At 38.1% G+C, this 22,238-nt stretch overlaps 3 protein-coding genes across 4 annotated transcripts in view; all 3 read left to right on the top strand.

Annotated features, from left to right (window-relative positions):
* Nucleotides 1-2,417, top strand: part of LOC121507375 (arf-GAP with coiled-coil, ANK repeat and PH domain-containing protein 3-like) — a 73,603-nt gene extending 71,186 nt beyond the window's left edge. For both annotated transcript variants that reach the window (XM_041783675.1, XM_041783674.1), the window contains exons 25-26: nt 957-1,006; nt 1,678-2,417. In XM_041783675.1, coding sequence (XP_041639609.1) covers nt 957-1,006; nt 1,678-1,746 — 119 coding nt within the window. In that variant the 3' untranslated portion in view covers nt 1,747-2,417. The remainder of the gene's footprint in view (nt 1-956; nt 1,007-1,677) is intronic.
* A 414-nt stretch (nt 2,418-2,831) lies between these two features.
* On the top strand, nt 2,832-19,249 carry ube2j2 (ubiquitin-conjugating enzyme E2, J2 (UBC6 homolog, yeast)). Its single transcript, XM_041783353.1, has 7 exons — nt 2,832-2,976; nt 8,719-8,849; nt 12,459-12,499; nt 12,692-12,794; nt 12,874-13,012; nt 13,105-13,185; nt 17,108-19,249. Exons 2-7 carry the CDS (start codon nt 8,719-8,721, stop codon nt 17,396-17,398), a joined length of 786 nt encoding a protein of 261 aa, XP_041639287.1. The 5' UTR covers nt 2,832-2,976; the 3' UTR covers nt 17,399-19,249.
* Nucleotides 19,250-19,479: 230 nt separating this feature from the next.
* Nucleotides 19,480-20,614, top strand: LOC121507501 (RING finger protein 224-like). The gene is made up of 3 exons (XM_041783895.1): nt 19,480-19,606; nt 19,724-20,069; nt 20,164-20,614. Exons 2-3 carry the CDS (start codon nt 19,750-19,752, stop codon nt 20,234-20,236), a joined length of 393 nt encoding a protein of 130 aa, XP_041639829.1. The 5' UTR covers nt 19,480-19,606; nt 19,724-19,749; the 3' UTR covers nt 20,237-20,614.
* The last annotated feature ends 1,624 nt before the right edge of the window (nt 20,615-22,238 follow it).

Raw genomic sequence — 22,238 nt, 5'->3', positions numbered from 1 at the left:
TAATCTGCCAATAGTTCAGTGTGTACTGCGAGTAGAACCAGTCTAGGGGGTGATGTGAAGCTACTGTGACCAAACTGTTCAGGGCCCTCGCCCCTAGCGAAGTATTCAATGTTGTGTCCATTGTGTGTATTGACATAGGAGTGGTTAAAGGTGCTGTTCAAAGCAAACATGCTGTAAATAGTACACTTGTGTATTTAACTCAATGCCAACTGCCTGCCTCTCAGCATTCAATCACGGATCCTGACTGTCTGATCTGTTTTATCTTTGTCTTTTTAATCTCTTTACAACAACAAAACAACCTGTCAGGCAGAAGTTAAACCCTGCTCTGCATTGTTCTTCTGTTCACTGACATTTGGATATCTTTGGATACTTTCTTCCTTGTCTTTAGAAGCACTGAAGGAAAAAAGAGAAGACAAAATGCATACAATAAAATGGAGAAACTCTTAATGAACTAACCCTGCTTCCTACTTTGTTGCTCTCATTTCTGTCTCCTGTCTCATCTCTTATAAACATTCTCTCAACATTGCAGTATCAATAAAAGAATTGGTTGCTTTAAAGTTACGAATAAAGCTATGTAGAAACAATTGTTGATGTTGGGAGAATGCTACTTTTTAAAAACTGGTTGGGTATATCTTCTGGTCCATAACACACCTTCAAGGTAATAAAATGGTTAATCCCAAGATAACAAAAAGGTGCACTTCTATAAACTGCCAGTTCAACATCAACATTTTAACAATCACTTTTTAAGGCTCTTATGCGTTTCCAAAACATACCTTCTAGTCTGCAGCAGTAACTGTGCCTTCAAATACTTCAGTGTCTTCAGAGTTTAAAACATTCATATTATTTCAAGATCATTGTCACATCATCACAAGCTAAAAAATATCTTATCACTCACAAACAGCACATGCAGGCTTTGTTAAACACTGACTGACGTATCATTGCTTCTGTCACCACAGGGGTTGCTGGGGGCAGCAGGAGAGTAAAACCCAAAGATGTTCGGGAAAGAGTGAGTGGTGCACCCTGGGCTGTCTTACTATAAAGTGTGATACTGTGATTCTCTCTGCTCTGGTGATTGTGGGTGATCTTAAAGGTGTCTGTTGCTCTCTCTAGGAATCTTTTTGGTAGGAAGCTTAAATGCGAGGTCAAAACTTAAATGTGTAGCATACAGTCCCAGAGGATTGGTAAGTGGAACACAAAACTTGATTAGAATATTTTAGAGATATAAATCCACCAGAAGGTGAGAGAGACCGTAAAATGATACAGGAGTGATATAGACAGGATGCTCACCACTCTTCCTGCAACTTCCTGATTTTCTGCTGTGCAAACTAAATAAGACTCAGTCACAAAGAAGCATTTAAAATGTGATAGAACTTAAATTTACATCAGCAAAAAGCATTTACATATAAAAAACAAAGATGCTTCAGAAAGACTTGCTTATGTGATCCTGAAGGATTTCATCTCTGTATCAAACAAAAGTTGAACTGAGTCTTGGGGCTACGCTTCGGGTGCTCTTCTCTCCTATGTAGAAATTTATCTGCTCTGTCTTTCTCCCTAAATGATCAAATCTGGGTTTCTGGAGGCTTCAGTGTTCCTGGCATTAAGAAACCAGCTGATTGTTTTCTGCAGTCTCTACGTTGCCCTCCAGTGGGACATTGACTTTACCATCTCCTGTTACAGATGACATCTCCTGTGCTGCTGTCTTTCGCGAGTTTTCTGTCCTTGCGTCTACCCAGCCCGAGAAGCTGAGGAGAAGGAGCTTGCAATTCAGCCGCTGCCAGATACTGCAGTGACATCCACTTCTTTTGACCTGTTTTCAGGCACTTTGGAAGACACACGGCTTTAAAAAAGACTTTGAATGACTGGGATTTGGTGCACCAGATCGTCAAAACCAACAAACATCAAAAGCTATTTTATAAACAGCTTAGCCTATATTGTTCTTAATTGTTCTCATGAGCAGGGCCAGAATAGGATCTGGCCATGTCAGAAACACATTTATGTTTGTTTCAAGGGAGGACAGTCACAATCTACTATTGCACTTGCATGAAATAAGGGAACTTTTTCAAATATATGTTCAATAGGCCCTAAAAACACTGATTACTGCTCATGCAAGTGTGTAAATAGGGTGCTAAGAAGTATATCCTTGTTGGATAGGTTTCTTTCCAACAACATAGTTGGATTCTTTGGGGCCAAGACATAACTATAACACCATCAATGATACTTTTAATCATGATAGGCTTCATGCAGAATTGACAAAACATTAAACTTGTTTATCCACATGGCCTGATTGTACTCTCTGTGATGAGTGAACTATACTTGATGTTTAATCTAATAAATGAAATGCTCCTTTATTGCTTGAATAAGGATATTTTGTAAATTGAAATCTCCTTATTAAATAAATGATTTCAGATTGTTTTGCAGCCATGGTAGACAAACAAAATAAACATTCCAGAGTGAAAACCTTTGTAGATTTTTTTATTTATAATTTCAAATACAAACTGATTTGAAAATTATGACTTAAAATGTAGCAACATTTAATCTTACTTAGCCTCGACAACCAAGAAACCATCAAGCTGGGTGTCGAGTTGGAGAAGAGGTCGACACAATAAACCAACACAGACGAGTCCGTATTGTGTTTGGCAACAAATCGGCTTCAAAAGTAAGTAAGAGCGGTATAATTTAATTTAATTTTATTCTGTGGCATTTATGTTGAGAGGAAATTATGAAACAATTAGGAAGTATATTCCCAGACATAATATTTCTGATCAGTTGAGGACAGTAAAGTGTTTTCAACGTTGTTTTACAACCGATTTCAAACACAAATGAAGAAGAAAGCGGAAGCGTCGTCTTTCCTCCTGCTGGGGATAGCTAAAGCTACGCTGGTGTCATCGTCTTATCGGTCTGGGGTTGACAACAGAAACAGCAGCCTTATTTCGTGTCCAGCCACGAATAACTATCTTCACTGGGGTCTCTGGAGAGGTATGCGTTTAATACACACCCTCTAGGCTGAAATGGGGGAGATGTGGGGGTCCGCTCCCGTCCGTCACATAATTGTTCACACTAACACTGTTAGCTAAACATAGCTGTGGCCTACGTTAGCTAGTGTTAGCCTTCGGCGGCTAACACAGTGCAAACAGACGGGAATTTTCATTAGCTGTGACGGCTAATGCTAGCTGTAGTTGGTCGTCGTGTCAGGTTAGCTATCCTGGGCCGACAGTATTGATATTTTGTGATAGTCATAAACAGTCAGCCACGTCTGATGTCAGTTAGCAGTCTGAGGTTAGGATATATGTTCACAGTCGGTGGTTGAGTTACAGTCCGATATTAAGCTAAGTTATCGCTCTGTTCAGCTAGCCAAAGATTTCACAAGAACGCGGATTACTGTAAGCTAACATAAGTTGAATTAGTGCCAGGTAGTCTGTCATTTAGAAGGACGAGAAATCGACATGAATTCATTCCGGTGAATTACATGTTCACCTTAGAAGCAGAGTACAGACAGCCTCATGACAGTAAGGCTTTGAATGTTGGTGCTGGTGGTTGACAGATTTTATCTCTGCTTATATAGGGCGAAACATCCAAGTTATGTTGCCCATGAACAACGTTAAAGCCTTAAATACTTGAACTTTGTGCATTTACATTACAGAAAATAATCTCCCAAAAGTTTGTCAATTTAGTCGGCATTCTTTTATTAACAAGTGATGGCAGATTGTTATAAAGAACACCTTTCAATGACAGATAAACTAACAGTGATTGATACTCGGTCATTAAATGAAGTCAAGATGAAACATGTAAAAATGACTTAGAAATATACATATTTTATAATACCTCAGATCATAAATAAGATAAAAAAATATTGCCTTGTTGAAAACTTGCATTGTGGCACAATTGGGATGAATAAAAGTTGACAAATTCTGTTAAGGTTAGCTGTTATGGCATGATATCTTTGCAGATTTTTTATTCTAAAGCTTAAAGTAAAGCTGAGGATTTCTGTGTAATATTATTTTTCTATTACATGGTATGTATCACTGTAAACTGACTACTTTTGGGGCTTTTCATTTTGAATACCACCCGCTAGCAGTTCTTCATTGGAATTTTGCAGGATTAAAAACATACTTTCTTTTTAATCAAATTATGAATTTGTCATAGGTTACTGTCTATTATTAGTATAAATCTTTTCTTTAAAGGGGTGTCCTGATTAAGACTTTTTCTTTTAAGCAAAGTATCTAGGTGATCTAGATAATCCATAGCTTTATTTGTCAGCATTTTCCACTTGGTAAGTAGGTCTGGGAAGTTGCAGCTTGCATCCTGAGATGAAATTGACCTTAAGTGTCTTAAATAAGTTTCACAAAGACTCTTGACAAAGCATGCATTCAATCACAGTAGGCCTGGGCAATATGATCTAAAAATCTAATCCCCAGTTTTCTTTAAAAAAAAAAATCGATTTATGATTTTAAACTATTTTTTCTTATCCTTCTTTAAAAAACCCCACAAATGACAAAAAAAAAAAAAAAAATACACTTTTGTACTGCAAGGAGAGTTTACATCAACAAAGAAAGGCTGCAGTTATTTGCAGAACCCTGTGATGGCATACAGAATTCATGTCTGAGCATAACATGAAAAAAGATTTTTTGATATTTTTTGAATCTCTGTATGTTCAATATTGTCTTCCTGCTCCTATAGTTTTAGGTTTCACTTCTGTAAAGCTGAAGTGATTCAAGCTTCAATCGGCTACATATTATGTCCTATTGGGGCCGTTTAAAATAAAAGCTCTCAACTATTAACAGCCACAGACTTTTATTGTGAAGGAATTGTCAGAAGTAGCGTTTTTATCATTGTTCAACTAAGCTCCTGCAGCGGTACGACGACTTTCTGCAAGTGCAGCGTGTACAGCTGCATCTCTTCATACTTCTCTGCCTCATTTAACGCCACAGCTCGCTTCCAGGACTGATCATGGACTTATTTAACAAGTCAGGAGTTTAAACACATTTCAGACTGTTGTTTAAGTGGAATCACTGTAGTGATGAGCTAAAAACAAACAGAGGACAGAGACCGACAGATACCCTCTGCAAAGCGAACGCGGTCCTTATTATTACAGACATTAAACTAAGAGAGGAAAACCACAGGTTTAACCTGTTAACTATACTACAGATTAAATACAGCGGCACGAGTGAGAGACGTTCAGTTAGTTAAGTAGCTGCTCTTACTGCCAGAGAGAAACTTACTAATTACTAAACTCAGAATAATCCTGTTTTCCATGATTTTGCTAGCCAGTAGCTATGTCATGCTCGTGTGGGCTCCTCAACTGAACACACCCATTTAAAAACAGGTAAAGACGGCGTTGAAGAAATACAGTATATTCCTTGGCAGAATTTTTACAGTTGACAGTATTGATCCTGGTTCACTGCCCAGTGCCAACCACTAGATTTCAGTGCTATTGACTGCTTTGTGTGTTTGATGGATGTAGTGGTCTTGTCAATTCTGTAGTGAGACACACTTTTGTCATGTCTTTGACTGAGATGTTGACACACATTTGCCGTGCTGCTTCCTTTAGTTTCCACAGCTTTTAACCTTTGTATTGTCCTCCCAATTACTACGCACCTTTTGTCCTTGCGGGTCAAATTGACCCGGTCTTGTTTGACTGCTTATAAAGCATGAGGTATAAAATGCTTACCAAATTTTTTTGTTTCATCTTTTTAGTACACTTGTTTCCAACACATTATATATTTTGCACTTGTTTTTGTTATTTATGGTATGATAGACCTCATTTATATAAAAAGATACCTAGTTTTCAAGTAAAAAAAACCAACAGAAGTTTTGAATTATTTTAACAATGGTTATAATCTGAGGCACAAAATTTGATGGAATATCAGGGATTGGTATAAGTCAAAGTTTGGTCAGAAAATTGTTTTGGAACCATTTCCAATTTTTTTAATGGCAGCAAATAGTCACAGCTGTTGTCCGCCCAGCCTAACCCTGTTTTGACTGCTTATAAAGCATGAGGTATAAAATAATTGCCAATTTTTTTGTTTCACCTTTTCAGTAAACTTGTTTCCAACATGTTAATTTCATACTTGTTTTTGTTATTTATGGTATGATAAACCTCAATTACATAAAAATATACCTAATTTTTTAGTTAAAACAGCTGAAATTCTGTATTATTTCAACAATGGTTTTGATCAGAGGCACACTAGTTGATGGAATATCACAGCCTGGTATATGTCAAAGTTTAGTCAGGATATTGTTTTGAAACCAAGCAGTTTTAGTGAAGAGGACAGTAAGGAGCTAGATACTGTGCTGTAGATTAGAGCTGTCACCACAGCAGAATTTAGAATTTCAATAAATATTAGGCAAAATCAGGCAATATCGATACCTGTTTTCAGCCCTTTTGTTTCATGTCTATGAATACAAATTTTGGCCTTCATCTGTTGTGCATCATTTTGATATCTGTGTAATATATTGGCAAATGTTATTGTTTAAAGTGAGGTTTTAGTGCTGTTCTGAATAATCAATCACCAATTTAAATTTACTTGGATTGATGCAAAATAATCAAACCTGTTTGGGAAAAATAACATATGCACATCAGTGTGCAAATACAATAAGCACAAAATAAGATATACAAAATAATACAAAATATTTTTAAATAATATTATTATATTAATATTCTACAAAATATACAAAATAATTTATTTTTGTAACATGCTGAAAATTAAAAAAAAAAAAAACAAAAAAAAAAACAGATTAGTGTTCAAAGGGAAATCTTTGAGATTTTTTTTTTTTTTAGAGAGAAGCCGAATCCAATTTATTTGCTGACTGGTGAGGTCCATTATTGAATGTAAAATAAGATATTGTATCATTAAAAGCACATGGTAAGAAAAAGTATTGAAAATTTAGACAACCTTGATGTAGACCAGTGATCCCCAAATGGCCCACGAGACATTTGGTGGAAATTTAAAAAATATATTCTTTTTTAATATTTACTTTCTAAGGTGTTAAAAATACAAATTTTCACTCATTTATCACGATAATTCTATAATTATAGCAAGGAAAGGTTGTAATACTATGCAATGAATGAATAAGATATGGTACTTTGAACTCTCTTTAGAGCAGGGAGGGGCATCATAAAAAGATGCAGGGCAGACTGCTTCATCACCTCAGCTCTGCAAACATGCTGCCCAAAAAGAGTCTGATACAGACTGCATGACTTTTAAGACTGAAGGAGAAGTATTTATTTTGTCTAATTTAATATTGATTCTTTTTTTGAAGATGAATAATTTAACCACCATGTGCAGCTGCACGGACCAGCCCTGCCCTCACCTCTGACTAGTTTTCTGCATCTCAGACCTTAATGAAATTTGGAGGTTTTTGCCTTGTAAAACTAATTTTCTACCCCTGTGGCGGATTAAAACAGCTGCTCTCATGACAGCAAACACTTTCCCTGCGTAATAGTCCGTCAGCCACAAATGCAGACATCGTATCTTGCTTTAGTGATTCCGTTCAATGTCAGCCTGATTTAATCCCTCATTATAAAGAATCTGTTATGCCAAATAATATCAACTACATTTATTTACATACAATTTAATTTTACATCAACAAGACGTGCAATTACGGTCTTGATCATTAACATTTAAATGAGACATAGTTTATAAATCCTATGCAAATTTCACTCACTCATGGTAAAAATTACTCTTATAACAATAAAACAAATTGTTTATAACTGAAAATTTAATATTAATCTGGACACAGGCTGTCCTATGACATGAGAGATTGGCATTTTTGATCTTGGTGCAGCGCTAAAAGACATAATTACGCACAGAGATGCGCTACCTAATATGCATTGAGGGATGTCAGGGGGATTCAGAGAGAACAGACATGCAGAAGAACAACTGTTATGGCTCAGACATGTGCTTAGTCAAGTTGTCACTCAGTAGGTGAGGCTTTACAGCTCTTTGAGCAGTAATAGCGCAGCAGTCAGGGAAACATCTCAGCAGGATCCTCCTCTCTTTCTGGACTCTGCACTGATCCCAGGTTGGGCAAAATAATCTCAGGGTCTGATCAGATATTGTGGACAATATGTTGCCGTTTTAAAGCCATAAACAGTCATGTTGAGTGTATATTTATAATGAATATTCCAGTCTTGTAAATTTAGCATCAGTGGGTCTAAAAAACTTTAAAAATACGAAAAAATTGCCACCTGATACAAGGACAGCATATTTATGACTGACCTGCTTAGATTAGTTGCAAGTAAATCCTCTGTCCAAAGTAGCTGACTAAGCCATACTCTCTGAGTGTGTGTGTGTGTCTATGAACATCCAAGAATTTTTAATGGTGTCAAAATAAAAAATAAAACATCCATGTCTGGCCCTCGGCTTTCTGTCCTTGAAAAATTTTGGCCTCCAGGGAAAACTAATTGGGAAACCCTGGTGTAGACTGATATGAGTTCAGTCAGTACGATGTGGGAAGAATAACCATGCAACCATTTAACATCACTATCAAGAATACATAGCACAACAATGACAGCTTACATGTGTATCTACTCATTATTATTTCCCTTTAAGTCAGATGCAAAACTGCCACAAACTGCTGAACTGGTCCAGAGTTGAAACATCTGCAGTAAACAAACATTCAACTTTGACCTACTATTGTGAGAGAATGTGCCCTGAGAGAAATACCAATGACTGTGAATCAACTGTTTGTTTGTTGATTTGTTGTCTTAATGAACAGATGAACAACAACGGGAATAAGAGAGCTCCAACCACAGCCACCCAGCGACTTAAGCAGGATTACCTCAGGATAAAGAAAGACCCCGTGCCTTACATCTGTGCAGAACCTCTCCCCTCCAACATTTTAGAATGGTAAGATCTGCACCCTGGCTGCAATCAAAGCAGCATATCATTGCTGTTATTCATATCTCATATTTGGACAGGTTTAGCTTTTAACACATTGAATGTTGAATACTTCTGTGACTCTTTTGCAAAGTTATCAGAAATGTGTGAATATTCTAAAAAACAATTCCATGTGTGTATATGAATGCTAAGATGGGTTGAATTATTGTTAAAGAAAATAGAGTACAGTTATGTAAGTAAATCATAAAAACTGGTTTATTTTTTTCTTCTCCTTTTTGTAATAAGAGGATCTTAAACTACAGTTGTTGGTATCTTAACAGCTTTAAGGTGTTTGGCATAAGCAATTCTAACAATTATATTCTTGGTTTTAAATTTTTGTCAAAACAGGTGGGATCACACAGACGTTTCAAGCATATCAAAAAAATTATAATATGTGAGCTGTTAATGAGGTTGTACTTTAACTTTTCAAGTTTAAGTTTTATTAGATGGTTACATAAGGAGATTTATCCCTGATGTGTCACCCAGATAAAGTGCTGACACAACTTACCCATAGCTGTGTTTGCAGACTATTTCCTTAGTGGAGACTTTTTTCCTCAGTAGAGACTCAAGTTCTTCTGTAGTAGGGAGTGAAGAAAACACATTCTGTATATTAACATAAAAGTGTGACTGTAAAGCACTACTGGCCTTCAGTTACTTGTTGAATGAAGACAATGTCCTTGTGCTGAATATTGTGATTTTTTTTGTTTCAGTTATATGTCAGTATAACCTGATAGAGTGTCTGGACAACTCTATTCCCATTTTCTAGACCAGCACTGTTCCCATGAGATGCTGTTGGTGCTATCAGATCACTGTTGTTTAGACTGGATTAAAGAGCATTTTGGTAGTCATGAAGAACAACTAAAGTGGCTGCTTTTTGTGGACAGATGTGGTACAGTTTAAACGGAGTTTGACTTGGATTTGAGAGGCTTAACTGTTAAAAGACATTCATTGACTCGGAATTCCGGTGCTGAATACCAGGGAATCTTACTTAACTGTTTAGCTGGCTAATCGAGCACATCTGTAGGTGCAACCCATGAACCTCTATGCTGTGAGACAGCACTAACCACTTCACCCTACATGAGATACAAACTAATGTAAAGTTAATGGAGATTGTATTTTTTAGGTGTTCAAAAATAATAATAAAAAGCTGAACTTTTGTTTGTTATTATTAAGATTCTCAATAATTTTTCCAACTACATCATGTGATAATTTTTCCAATTTTAACTCACAACTGGAACATTTTTAAAATGTGAATTCAAAAAGGGATAAGTGCTAACCAGTGGTACATATTTCTTCTCACTGTCTCTGATTCTATTTACCTCAACGATGCAACATACCTTAAATGTAAGCAGCAGTGCAGTACTTAAAGGCATTTTGGGCTAAAAATTGAGGCTGAAATATATGGTGAGGGAACCATCAGGTTGTAATTTTTTTGTTTATAATTTAGCTATGTAACAGCTAAAATTTTCGGACAACAAAGTCTTGGATCACAATACCTCAATCTGTTGTTTGTTCTCCTTTAACTTTTTTAGTTTCACTTTTACTAGACGGTTATATAAGAAAAATAAACTGACATGTTTTCCAGTTAAAGTGTTGACACAGTGTTAAGTCATTGGAATGTGGGACAAAGGTGGGGGAGTTGCTAATTCACACAGGAGGGCCCTGTCTGACCAGGGTTTAAAGTAGTGATGTCAATAATTTAATGTCTGATTAAATGCCAGTTTTAAGTGTGTTTAGTCAGCTAGTATAAAGTCAAGGAAACTCAGCTTCAGAGTAGACAGACCTGTTAATGTCCCTTGAGCTCGTTCATGATTGGACCTTTATGCTGTTCCCTGTTCCTCTGGACAGCTTTTCCTCTTAAACCTTTGCAACTCATAACGCAATTTGTTTGGAAGATGGAGAGATTTCTGTACAGTTTCCTCACACTGGTTTGCCCCAGGCTGTTAATTTTGGATGGTTCAGTGTGAACCACTGTGAAAGAAGTATCAGTCATCTTATTTTTATGTAACGATGATAATATCTGTTTGAAGGATCTCTCAGCAGTGGTTGTTAAATTTTTATCTAGTTGAGATTTTGGGCCAATCTGACTAAAACATACAGAAGTAAATATCTGTATCCTGGTTATTGTAAATCCTGTTTAAAGTCAAATGCACAAAGCTTCATCATGCTTACATTTGTCCTGTTGGGATCAGATTCCACTACAGTGTAATAAAACATACTTCAATGGCTGAGATAAGCCACAAACAGATAATGATAATTTTTAACAATTAGGAATTAGCTCATCTCCAAATGCCACATTAACAGATTTGATCATTGTAATTGTAATGGAATAATTAATTATTATAGTTTCTTTCTCCTGATATTTGATGTTTTAGTGTTTAGTACACTATTTAGTACTCCTCTATTGTTTTAACTGAACGGTTGGCAACCGGGCGCATTATTGCCCTCACGACTACAGTGTGTACTACACTTATGAGTCAGTTGTGCCGGTTTCTGAGGTGATTGTGTTCTCACTGCAAAAAAACTACAGGACTCAAATGGAAGCGAGCTGAAACCACTCTATTTTGGTGATCCTGACCCGCTTCTTTTTTACCACATCTGAGTGTGATTGCTGTGTTCACATATGTCCAAACGAACTGGACTTTGGGGGGGGGCACTCACTGTTTCGGAACAACAACTGCCCCAAATGAGCCAGGTGTGAATACACCCTTAAATTTAATGTTTGAAAATATATTAAACATCTGAAAATAAACAAAATTTAAATTGTACTGGATGACAAAAACTGAACCTTGGGCTTTTTTTTTAATGTATACACTCCTGGGAAAAAAAATGCTAAATATCAGGACAGGCGGCCCCTTGCCTTTTTACATATCCACCCCACAGTGGGAGACTTTCTGTGTTGAAAGGGGGATGGGTTCTCCAAGGAGGGACAGGAGAAAAATTGCACAGAAGTATGGACAAAGTTACATTGCCCAACACTATGATGCCAGTTTTTTTTTTTTTTTTTTTTTGGCCTTTGCATGTAACTGGACAGTTTCATGAAATCAACAGCTGAGAGGTTAAAAAGATATTTGCAAGCTGAAACTAGAACTACCACCTGGTGGTTATTCGGTGATTCTGGCAGCTACAAAGTATGCAGTTGCCTGACAGTGACATTGCAGTGATGGGTCAAGTAGCCGTTTCCACCATAGTGCAATTTGTAAAAAATCTTACAAGCCAGGGATGAATGTGAGGCCAAATAACCTTGACCTTTGACCACCATTTTAATCAGTTCATCCTTGAGTCAGTGTTGAATTTCTTTGCAAAGATTGAAGAAAGTCTCCTGGAGTGTTTAAATGATTCTGCATGGACAAACGGACAACGAGAATGCATAATGCCTCTGACTTTGGCTATTGCCAGCACAGAAGCATACAGGGTTTATAGTAGCTTCACTTTGTGGATGATGACCACATCAGCCTCATGACACAAATATCATCACCTCTGCCTGAAATACAGATTCTTTGTAGTGTTTCTGCTTTTTGTTTTGTTTTTGGTTGTGAATTAAAGCAGTCACTAATAAAGCTCTCCTTTGTTCTGTAGGCACTACGTAGTCAGAGGTCCTGAGAAAACTCCATATGAAGGTAAGAGACTTTGGCACCCCATTCAGGTAGCTCCTATTACTACTTGTAACTGTATTTCAACACGATGATGCTTGCTGAGCTCTGTTGCTGATGAATGACATACCAATTCTGGGCTAAGTCATAGCTTCATTTTGAGTTTCTCAAAGTCAGATTTTTTTCCTTAACCTTGTGATGTCATGAATTCTTTCTCAGGAGGATATTATCATGGAAAACTTATATTCCCTCGAGAATTTCCCTTTAAACCACCAAGTATCTACATGATTACACCAAATGGAAGATTCAAGTGTAATACAAGGTAAACGTAGAATTGTTTTCTTTTGTGACTCTTTGCTGTTTGGCTTCTTAAATCTAACTTTTTCTTTTTTTTCTCACAGGTTATGTTTGTCCATCACAGACTTCCATCCTGACACATGGAACCCTGCATGGTCTGTCTCCACCATCCTCACAGGTCTGCTCAGCTTCATGGTGGAGAAAGGCCCCACCCTCGGCAGCATCGAGACCTCTGACTACACAGTGAGAATAAACAAAATGCTGTTTCTTCAGCGTGTCATGATTTAACCACCTGTGATGTAAAAAATAAATGTTTTTTTAAAATTATTTTACAGAAAAGACAGCTGTCAGCTCAAAGCCTGGCCTTCAATCTCAAGGACAAAGTGTTCTGTGAGCTGTTTCCAGATGTAGTGGACGTACGTATACTGTGATTTCTAACTTTGTCACATGTTCTGTCATGTTCTTAAAATAATTTATTTTTGATGTTGCGAGTGAGGATAGGGCTGGGCGACTATGGCAAAAATCAGAATCACAATTAATTGAATATTTTTCCTCGATTACGATTAACGAACGATTATTCCACACCAGACTCAGTTTGTGCTGTAAATTGTGGAATTTAAAATTTTGTACATTTTAAAGTTTAATGCTGCAATCTCGTGTACTTCAAGAACAAAAGTAAATCTAAATCTATTAAATGTTGTTGTCTTTAAACAGTTTTGTGCCCTTTTGGTAATTAAATCAGAGGGCTCCAGTTTACTTGGCCAATTTCAAATAAATTTTCCTGGTCTGACCTCCTGAAAAAAATGTTAAAGCCTTAACATGATACAGGTATTTTTTCCTTAAAATCTGTCATTGACATCAGTTACTGACACTGGCATGAGCTACAATGAGGTCATCAACAAGGATACTATACCAATACTACCACAGACCCTTGTCTTTCAGCAAAACCAACCTTTATCTGGAAAAAAAAGTGGCAAAAATGATCATTCCTTTTAATGGTCATATTCCTTGTTGCACAATAGCAATAATATCTTTAATTTCTATCTGTGTCTATTATTAAAAAACCTGTCATCATTGAGGGTTGATTGTTTAAATCATAGCTAATACGTTGGGATTAATGCTTTCTGTTTTATTGGTGTGCTTTCCACAACATAAACTCATCTTGCCCGCCCCTCTGCACTCCTCTCCTTCCATCATAGGGTTACACAGTAGCTTATCAGTTTAGCTTCTTTCTCTCCCTCATTGTGTTTCTGCTCGAGTGTTATCATCAGTAGCCTTTCTTTTATAAAATCATCTTCAAAAAAACATCGTCATTATTTGTTTTCACCCCCAGGAGGTCATTTTGAAACAGTGGATCTGCGCTAGGAAGTTTGATGTTCATTAATTCACAAGCAGAATCAGCGTAGAAACTTTACAGAGTTTTTCATAAATTCACAAACTAAACAATGGCAGAAGATGACGTTTAACAGGAGAGGATGCATTTACAGGAGAGACCTGATGAGAGAGTTTCTGTGTAGAGAGAGAGGCAGAGTGCACAGCGCACCTTTTGATTGATCACAGAGGCACTGATTTCCAAAAATAGATATATTTAGGGTTGACTAAGGTGTCACACCCAAACAGAATTGATCTGTAGAGAGAGAGAAAGAGAGAGAGAAAGGCTCAAAGTGTCTAACCAAGTCATTCTTTAACCAAGTTGTAAACATGCTTTTTCTGCTTTAAAATGTGCTTTTTGACACGTGAGGTGAATGTGACCTCTGGGGCCAAGTGCAGCAGCCAGGCGTTAACAAAGTGAGTCTTATCTCCTCTGTCCAACTCAGCTACGCCTCTCTTCTAAGCTTCACAACAGTCATAGCTGAATCCAGCCTTATCACGTGCATTCACAAGCTGACTGTTGCCAAGTAACACTCATCCCTCCCGTTTTAATTTCTATCAGACTATCAACAGAAGATTTGCATATCACAAACCAAAAGTAAAGAAATCTAGATTTGTTTGAAGAGCCATAGAAACATCTCTTAACACCTGACATGCTGTTGTCTGATAGATGAAACGTTGGCGTGTCTCTCAGTGTTTAAAAATGCCCCTTCCCCTTGCACCTGCCCTGCTCTGCTTTCTTTAACTTAGGAATCTTTTCAATTAAATTAGCACCTCACAGGGTTTTACTGCTAAAGAATATAGCACCGTTTTCTTAAATGGGTGATTATGACACATTGAAAAGAAAAAATGTAAATGTTGTTGCAGGCTGTCAGCAAATCAGCACCTCAGCATGGGGACAGCTCCATGTTTCTGTCTGACCAATCTTGTATTGAGGAGAAATTATTTTTATTCAAACAGCACCAAAAACAACCTTACTGCCTGATTAGACCTAATATCCAAAGGCAGATGAGACTGTCTCATTTATGTGCCTTTTTGCTGATAAATTTGTTGACAAGGTGCACAGCCAATAAGTATTTCTTGTTACGTTCTTTGACTAATTTAGTGCATATTCCATCCACAATACTTGGAAAAATCCAACTTTACAAACGTAATCTCACTCCGTCCCATGCATAAAAAGAGTAGAGTTATGAGCAGTGATCAAAATGCCAGACATGTATTTATGTATCCACCGTCTTTCAGACTGCCTTTGTGAGCGCTGCGTCTCACTGGTGGAGAATCTAGAGAATAGAGGGTTCCGCTATTTTTCTACAAGCTGCTACGCTCTTGGCCAAAATAGACAGGAGAATGGCACATAGAGGTTCGCATTTGTCTTGTTTCATGTGTTTGTCCACATCTGTAGACTATGTTTGCGATTAGTTTCTTGTTGATCCATAGTAAGGCCACAAGCTAAAATGCATCTGTTTAAAAAAGTTGTTCTTTAAACTTCAATTATTAAGCCCTGTGTCCATATTTGGCTTTTTTAGCACTAGTAGTGCCTATAACCTCCTTTTTAGCGCGCTTCTCTCCAGCGCTCTTTGTTGCTATGTTACCAAAACGAATCCCCCTTTACTCAGTAGAATCTGTAGACGTTTTAAACTTGCTCTGTGTGCAGCATATTTCACAATTTCAAGGAGCTATCACATAGAGGACGTGCAGACAATGTAAAGGAATCCTGTCTTGACACAGGCAGCAGCTGCAGACATGAAAACTACCCCTCAAAAACGATGAAGAAAGAAAAGTCAAATCGTTTTCTCTTCTGCTATTTCCAGAAGTCCCACCCCTTCTTGATTTTGATTGGCAAGAGAGGGCAAAGTGACACTGAGGAGCACAGCGCTGTTCCAAAAGTTTAACCGTTTTTTTAACTGAGAGCGCTTTAAGCGCAACAACACAACAGTAGTTGATGCTGAGGGCCCAGGGTGGTGTTTGCTGGGCTCCATTGGTTTTGAATGAAACACAAGTGCTGCCAGCACTAAAAAAGTCTGGCTATGGACACTGGCACTTAGTGAAGCTTTCTGTTTCCACACTGGAAGAATATCAGACAAGATAAACATAGCAGAAGTACGCTTACAGTTTGCGCTTTTCAAAGTAAAAGCCCGGCTTAGCATTTACTTGGAGACCACACTTTAGTCTGTACAGAGTACCTTTATTCTGAAATTCCCCCAGCTCAGTTTGGCTAGGCAATGATCCAAGTCAGTTGTAGCAAAATTTATTGAGGTAAAACTAATGAAGAAAGACAGGGCTGTGACAGCAGGGAGACACAGCCAACCTGCAGCACATATGTGCCTGGTTTGAAAGCCATGATGTTGTGTACCAGAGCAAACATGCGTGGAAGCTGCATGAAGCAAAACTCCCAAGTCTGAAAGAGGCGCTAGTTCCCTGCATGGTAAAACATACAAGGAATTTGCTCTGGGGTTCTTGATGCAAAAACAAAATAAAACTAGAAAAGCACTCGGAGAGCACAGACCTCCGCCATTAGCCCTATCTCCCAATAGTACAGAATCCTTTGAAAATTCCTGAAACCAGACGGTCATCTGGATCACTCCCAAAATCTAATCAGTTCTTTCTTATGCCATTTCTGACATTTCCTGAAAATTTCATCAAAATCTATCTTTAACTTTTTGAGTTATGTTGCTAACAAACAAACAAATGAACAAACCCTCCTGATCACATAACCTCCTTGGCGGAGGTAACAAACACGTTTACTCTCAAAGTGGAAAGCTATTGAATAGCAGTAATCATTCCATTAGGAAATCTAGAGAGGATAAAATGAACACATAAAATAAAACATATAAAGCAATATAGTGTCCAACATATAAAGGAGACTGACAGAACTGTACAGTGTGGTCTTATCACTGGGCACTTCCAGAAAATGTGCCAACATGTGTCATTAATTTCAGACTCACATTCTCTTATTTCCTCCATCAGGAGATGAAGCAGAAACAGAAGGCCCAGGAGGAGTTAAGCTCCCGCACTCAGCCCCTCCCTTTACCCGACGTGGTGCCTGATGGAGACCCTCAGCATGCCCACTATGGCATCCCTGCCCTAAACGGGGGCCCTGTCCCGCACGGGGCTGCCAACCCTGCGCCCGGCCTACAGCAGGCCAACCGCAACCACGGACTTCTAGGTGGCGCTCTAGCCAACCTGTTTGTGATTGTAGGCTTTGCAGCGTTCGCCTACACAGTCAAGTACGTTCTGAGAAGCATAGCCCAGGAGTGAGGAGTGGGTGTCACAGGGTGGCGCAAGTGGACTCCACATTGGACAAACACTTTGTGGGGGAGGGATGTTCAGTCCTGGGTTTAACCCCTCCACCACCACCACCACCGCCGCAACCACCACAGCCATGGACTTTGGAAGACAGAAGCTCAAAGCCGACCCGCCCAGGAAGGAACAAGAGCAGGTGGAGGAGGGGAGGAGGTGGGGGGGTGGACGGGAGTGGCAGCAGTACCGGGGGTTTGAAGGGGCTTATTAAAAATGGTTGTGATCAACTCTGTGCTTCAGTGGTTAATGTCAGCAGCAGAAACAAACTTGGCTCATGGGTTGTTGAAGATGTGCGTTTCTAAAGGTCGTAGTTTGTTTCTTTGTCACAACAAGAAAAGCTTCCGAGGTAAAATCAAATGTACCCTTGTTCCCTCACAGTAACATCAAATAGTGATAAAAACTTGTTTTTAAAACACTGCCGTGTTTCCATAATCCCTCTGCAGTGGTTTCAGATCATAGAGGCTCTTCAGGGTGCCAGCCAGTGCTTCTAGTAGAGGGCCAAACAGCTTCAAGTCAAGGAAAAGTATGTCACACTGTCTGTATGCCCTCCCTCATAGTAGCTGTTTGCACTGGAGACATTTCCCCTCTTTAACTGTGGAGCATCAAGGAATCAGGTTACAGTTACCTCATGCCTGCAGGTGCAGCGCAAGAACCTGTTCCTCCACTTTCTGTCTTCATGTCATGGGTTACTTGCAGTTGGTTTACCTTGGAACATATAGTTGGAAAGATCTCTCATCAGGACTCTGAGGTTCCATCTGTGCCAAAAATGTGTTGACTTTTACACAAGTGGTTCTTCAATGGAAGCAGGACAAAAAAGAGGACAGGAAAGAGGGAGAGTCATGACCTTATTTTGATCCTTTAAAAGTTTCAGATAATCTGGAAAATCTACACATATATAACCCATAAAAGCAAATAAACTGAGAGGTAATCAAGAGTCATACATTTTCTTTAAAAAGAGCAAAAACAGTAGGCAGACGTGAAATTAAAAAATCCCTCACCAGTGCTTGTACAGTATGTGAAGGGGACTGTTTTCTGCACCAAAGCTTAGACCTGATCATGTTTCATCTCAGTGAGTAGAAGAGGACAGCGTTTTTCTTGAAGCACTGTACTGAAGTGTTTATTTTTGTATCACTCTTTAAACAGAGATCCGAGCATCAGAACTCAAACGTAACATGTGCTACTCTGTGGTCAGTGTGATGTGAGTTCCCATCAACCCATGAGCCAAACAGTGGACCCTGTGTCTGCACAGACATCACTAGAGACTAGTACCTCTTTAAATTGGCTAATCTGACCAGTATAGCACACTCTAAATAGATCCAAGAAAGGGGACACATGAAGAGAACCAACATTTCTTTTCTGTATATTCTTTTCTTTTTGATATATTTTTTGTGTTTTGTTTCTCTTTATTTATAGAAACAGCCTTGGTTCGTCTGTCTCGGTTTTGAGGAAATGTGTTTGCTGATCTCGTCAGTGAGAGCAAACACACAGACAGGCTGCAGCCCAGGCTCACATAATTGCTGATGATTTACTGTTGTGCATTGCATTTAGTACAGATGGTTCTACTGTGTATCTAATGTTTCAACAGAAAATGGTCTGAAAGCAGGGGACTCGACTCTCTGCTGCTCTTTTCTTGGCACCATCTTTAAAAAAAAGACAAACTGCTGATGATGGGAGTGCGTTTGTGTGATTATACAGCAAATGCCCAGATTTCCATGCTTCAGTTAATCTTGTGTGATATTGTATGTTTTCATAGTAAATGCAAATAAATCACCCTGCTTTGCGGGGCATTTTAGCAAACCTTCCTTTAAATCTGCTTCTGTGATTATTTTCATATTTTAAGAAGTTGAGTCCTTAAATCAGGACTTTCAGTTTTTCTTTGTAAAAATGCATTTGAATCAAGAGAAGATTACTCACACAGTCTGTAACATTTGTATTGGATAGCTTGTGGGTTGTGAGCTCATGTGTCGGCGTATGTGGAATTCCTCAGAACAGTTTACCTGAGGGCAGCGCTTCCTTGGAAAGGTTAAAATCTCCACGTGACAAGATCAGTCACGTCAGGAGGCAGCTTTAAGAGAACAATACTCGAGCAAACAGTCAGAGCTGTCAGCCTCAGCGGGACAAACTTTACCTTCAGCTGTAACAAAGAGGACTCTCCGAAGTCTCAAAGTGAGAATTCTTCTTGTTATCATGCCTTTATAGTGTAGTAATACTACAGCTTCTTGATTGCTTATATTATTTCTATGATAATATTTTTGCTGATTTTCTTTCTGTTTTGTGCTGCAGCTTGGCTTTCTTGCCTCTCTATCATCATGTTCCCAGATGAAGAGCTGGAGTGCGTGATTTGCTGCTATGAGTACTCCCGCATCAACCGGATCCCTCGGGTCCTTCACTGTGGCCATACCTTCTGCGCTCCCTGCCTGGAGAAACTGTCCAGGATAGACGGTTACCTCCACAGCGTCTCCTGCCCTCTGTGCCGCTGGATCACCTGTACCCAGGCTAGCCTGCCCCTGCCCGGGGCACTGTGGGTCAACACCGATATCTGGGACCAGATAGCAGAGAAGCCTCAGAGGATGGAAGATTCATCGGAGGACTTAGTAAACACCGAGACCCAATTCGTTAACAAAACACTGTGAGTGTAACAGCCTTGGATAGATGCAACACTGTACCTCACTTTTCATTGATCAAAACCTTTACCAAACACATTTCTCTCTGTCCCTCCTCAGCCCACGCTGCAGACAGTCAGGTTTCATGTCCTTATTCCAAAAAATGTTCAGCTGTGTGCCACTACATGGATGAGAGCGAGACAGCTGCTGATGGTTTACCTGCACAGAGCCTCATCTTTTTTTTTTATCTCACTGTAACTGAACGTCTGCAAGACTCCTGCGGTTTACTTGGTCACAGCTGTGTTTAACAGGCACATATCCCAGGGGGCATTCCTACAAGAAACAAAGGCCTGAAAGCCTTGTGTGAAGTTTTGTAAGTGTTTCAATATTTTTTGTGTTTTGGGCTAACAAGTGTTTCTACTGACCTGAGGGTTTCATCTGTGAATATTTTTTGTAAATTATTTTAACATACTTTAATGTTGTGCTTTGGCATCAAGAACTGTAAATGATCACTTTAGTCGATTCAAAAATTGCAACACTACACCTAAAGTTTGTTTCATCTTTCTAGTGTACTCACCTTTTTGACATGTGTTTTTTTGTGTTTTTAACATTTATGAATTTCTGAGAATATTTATTTTTCACACATCAGCTGTAAGTCATACTTTTTGTGTTGTGGTAGATTTTAGAACTAAAAGAACTGATCTAATGTATGAATCATTGTCATGAAGGACAGAGATTCTCACTTCTGTATCATTTCTATGCACAAATGTTTCAGGACTTGTTTTTATTAAACGGTTAAAACAAATAACCAAATGTTTGTGAAAATCTTCATGTTGAGTGATACAAAAAAAAATCAAGTTTCTGAAGATTGATTTTAAAACAACTTGAAATTAATAAAAGTTCATTAAATGTGATGATTTCTAGTGGTTATGTTCTTTTTATAAAGACAAAAAAGGCAGATGATGTTTAAAGAGAAATTTCAGTCACTGAGACTGCGTCATGATTGCACACCCGTACATTTATTTGAACTGATAATATCTCAAGCTACTTTTTAAAAAGCAGTGAATGACAGATTTTTTTTCTAAAATGTGCTGACAAAGTCCTAAATAGAAATTGACTTTAAAAAACATCTTAAAACTCAAACACATTATTTAAAATATCATGTAACAGGTTCATCATTATGTTGGATATTGATGATTTTAAAGGCACTGATAACAAAAACACACTAGAACTAAACTTGATGGTACTGAATAACAAACATTAAAAATGTCAATGTCGTAAATACAACAGTATTTATTCCAAGTAAAGTCTGTCTGAAATAAGAAAAAACCTAATTTAGCACATCATTATTCAACTTATTATTCACTGTTTTCTTTTGCAGTGATTTTTATACTTCTTCTCTCCTAATCGTTCAGTACTAAACAATACATTTCAAAATTGGTTACACATTTAGATATATAATTAACAAACGTATCAGTTTATACATAAAATTTTGCCAGTACCAGGACTAATTGTTTAACATTTTCTCTAATGATTTTTTTTAACACATTTATTTGATAAAAACATGATAAAAGCCTGCTTTCAAAAGCCACAGTTGTTGATGCACTTAAAAGATGATTTTTATACTCTAGGTATGTCCTACATTAGGTAAAGACTTTCACTGGAAATTAATGCCCTGGGCTTCTAGGACTATTCATGCACAACTTATGGCATAAGCGATGCATGAAGATCCCATGCTGATCACTTCATTTAAACATGAAAAATTGGGAAAATACCTGAGATTACAGGGAAAGCATAGATGATGGTGACACCAATGTACTCATTTTTTACACTTCTTTTGGTTAAGACAGGCCAATTTTTTTCTCGTGTTAGACAATGAAAACAAATCAGCTTGTCCAACAGGTAACTTTTTCTTCAGATAGATGGATGAATAGATGGATGGGTGGGTAGGTAGATAGGTAGATATAATTATTTCAATTTCTCTAAATCTTTACCTTGCCTTTATTCCCTATTATCCTCAGGCCTGCCCACATTTTACCTCCCCTCCCCTTTTATTTTTCAACCCATTTTGCCATTTTATGGCTGTTTTTTGCCTTTATTAACCAATTTATACCACTTAACGATTTTTTGCTGCTTTAAACCTATTTTGCCTGTATTAACCACTTTTTTAAAATCACTTTTTATGCCCAATTTGC

This window comes from Cheilinus undulatus, linkage group 3, assembly GCF_018320785.1.
Source record: "Cheilinus undulatus linkage group 3, ASM1832078v1, whole genome shotgun sequence".
In the NCBI taxonomy this organism is placed as follows: Eukaryota; Metazoa; Chordata; class Actinopteri; order Labriformes; family Labridae; genus Cheilinus; species Cheilinus undulatus.
The sequence above is the reverse complement of the archived record's forward strand: the minus strand, read 5'-3'. Positions and strand labels throughout refer to the sequence as shown.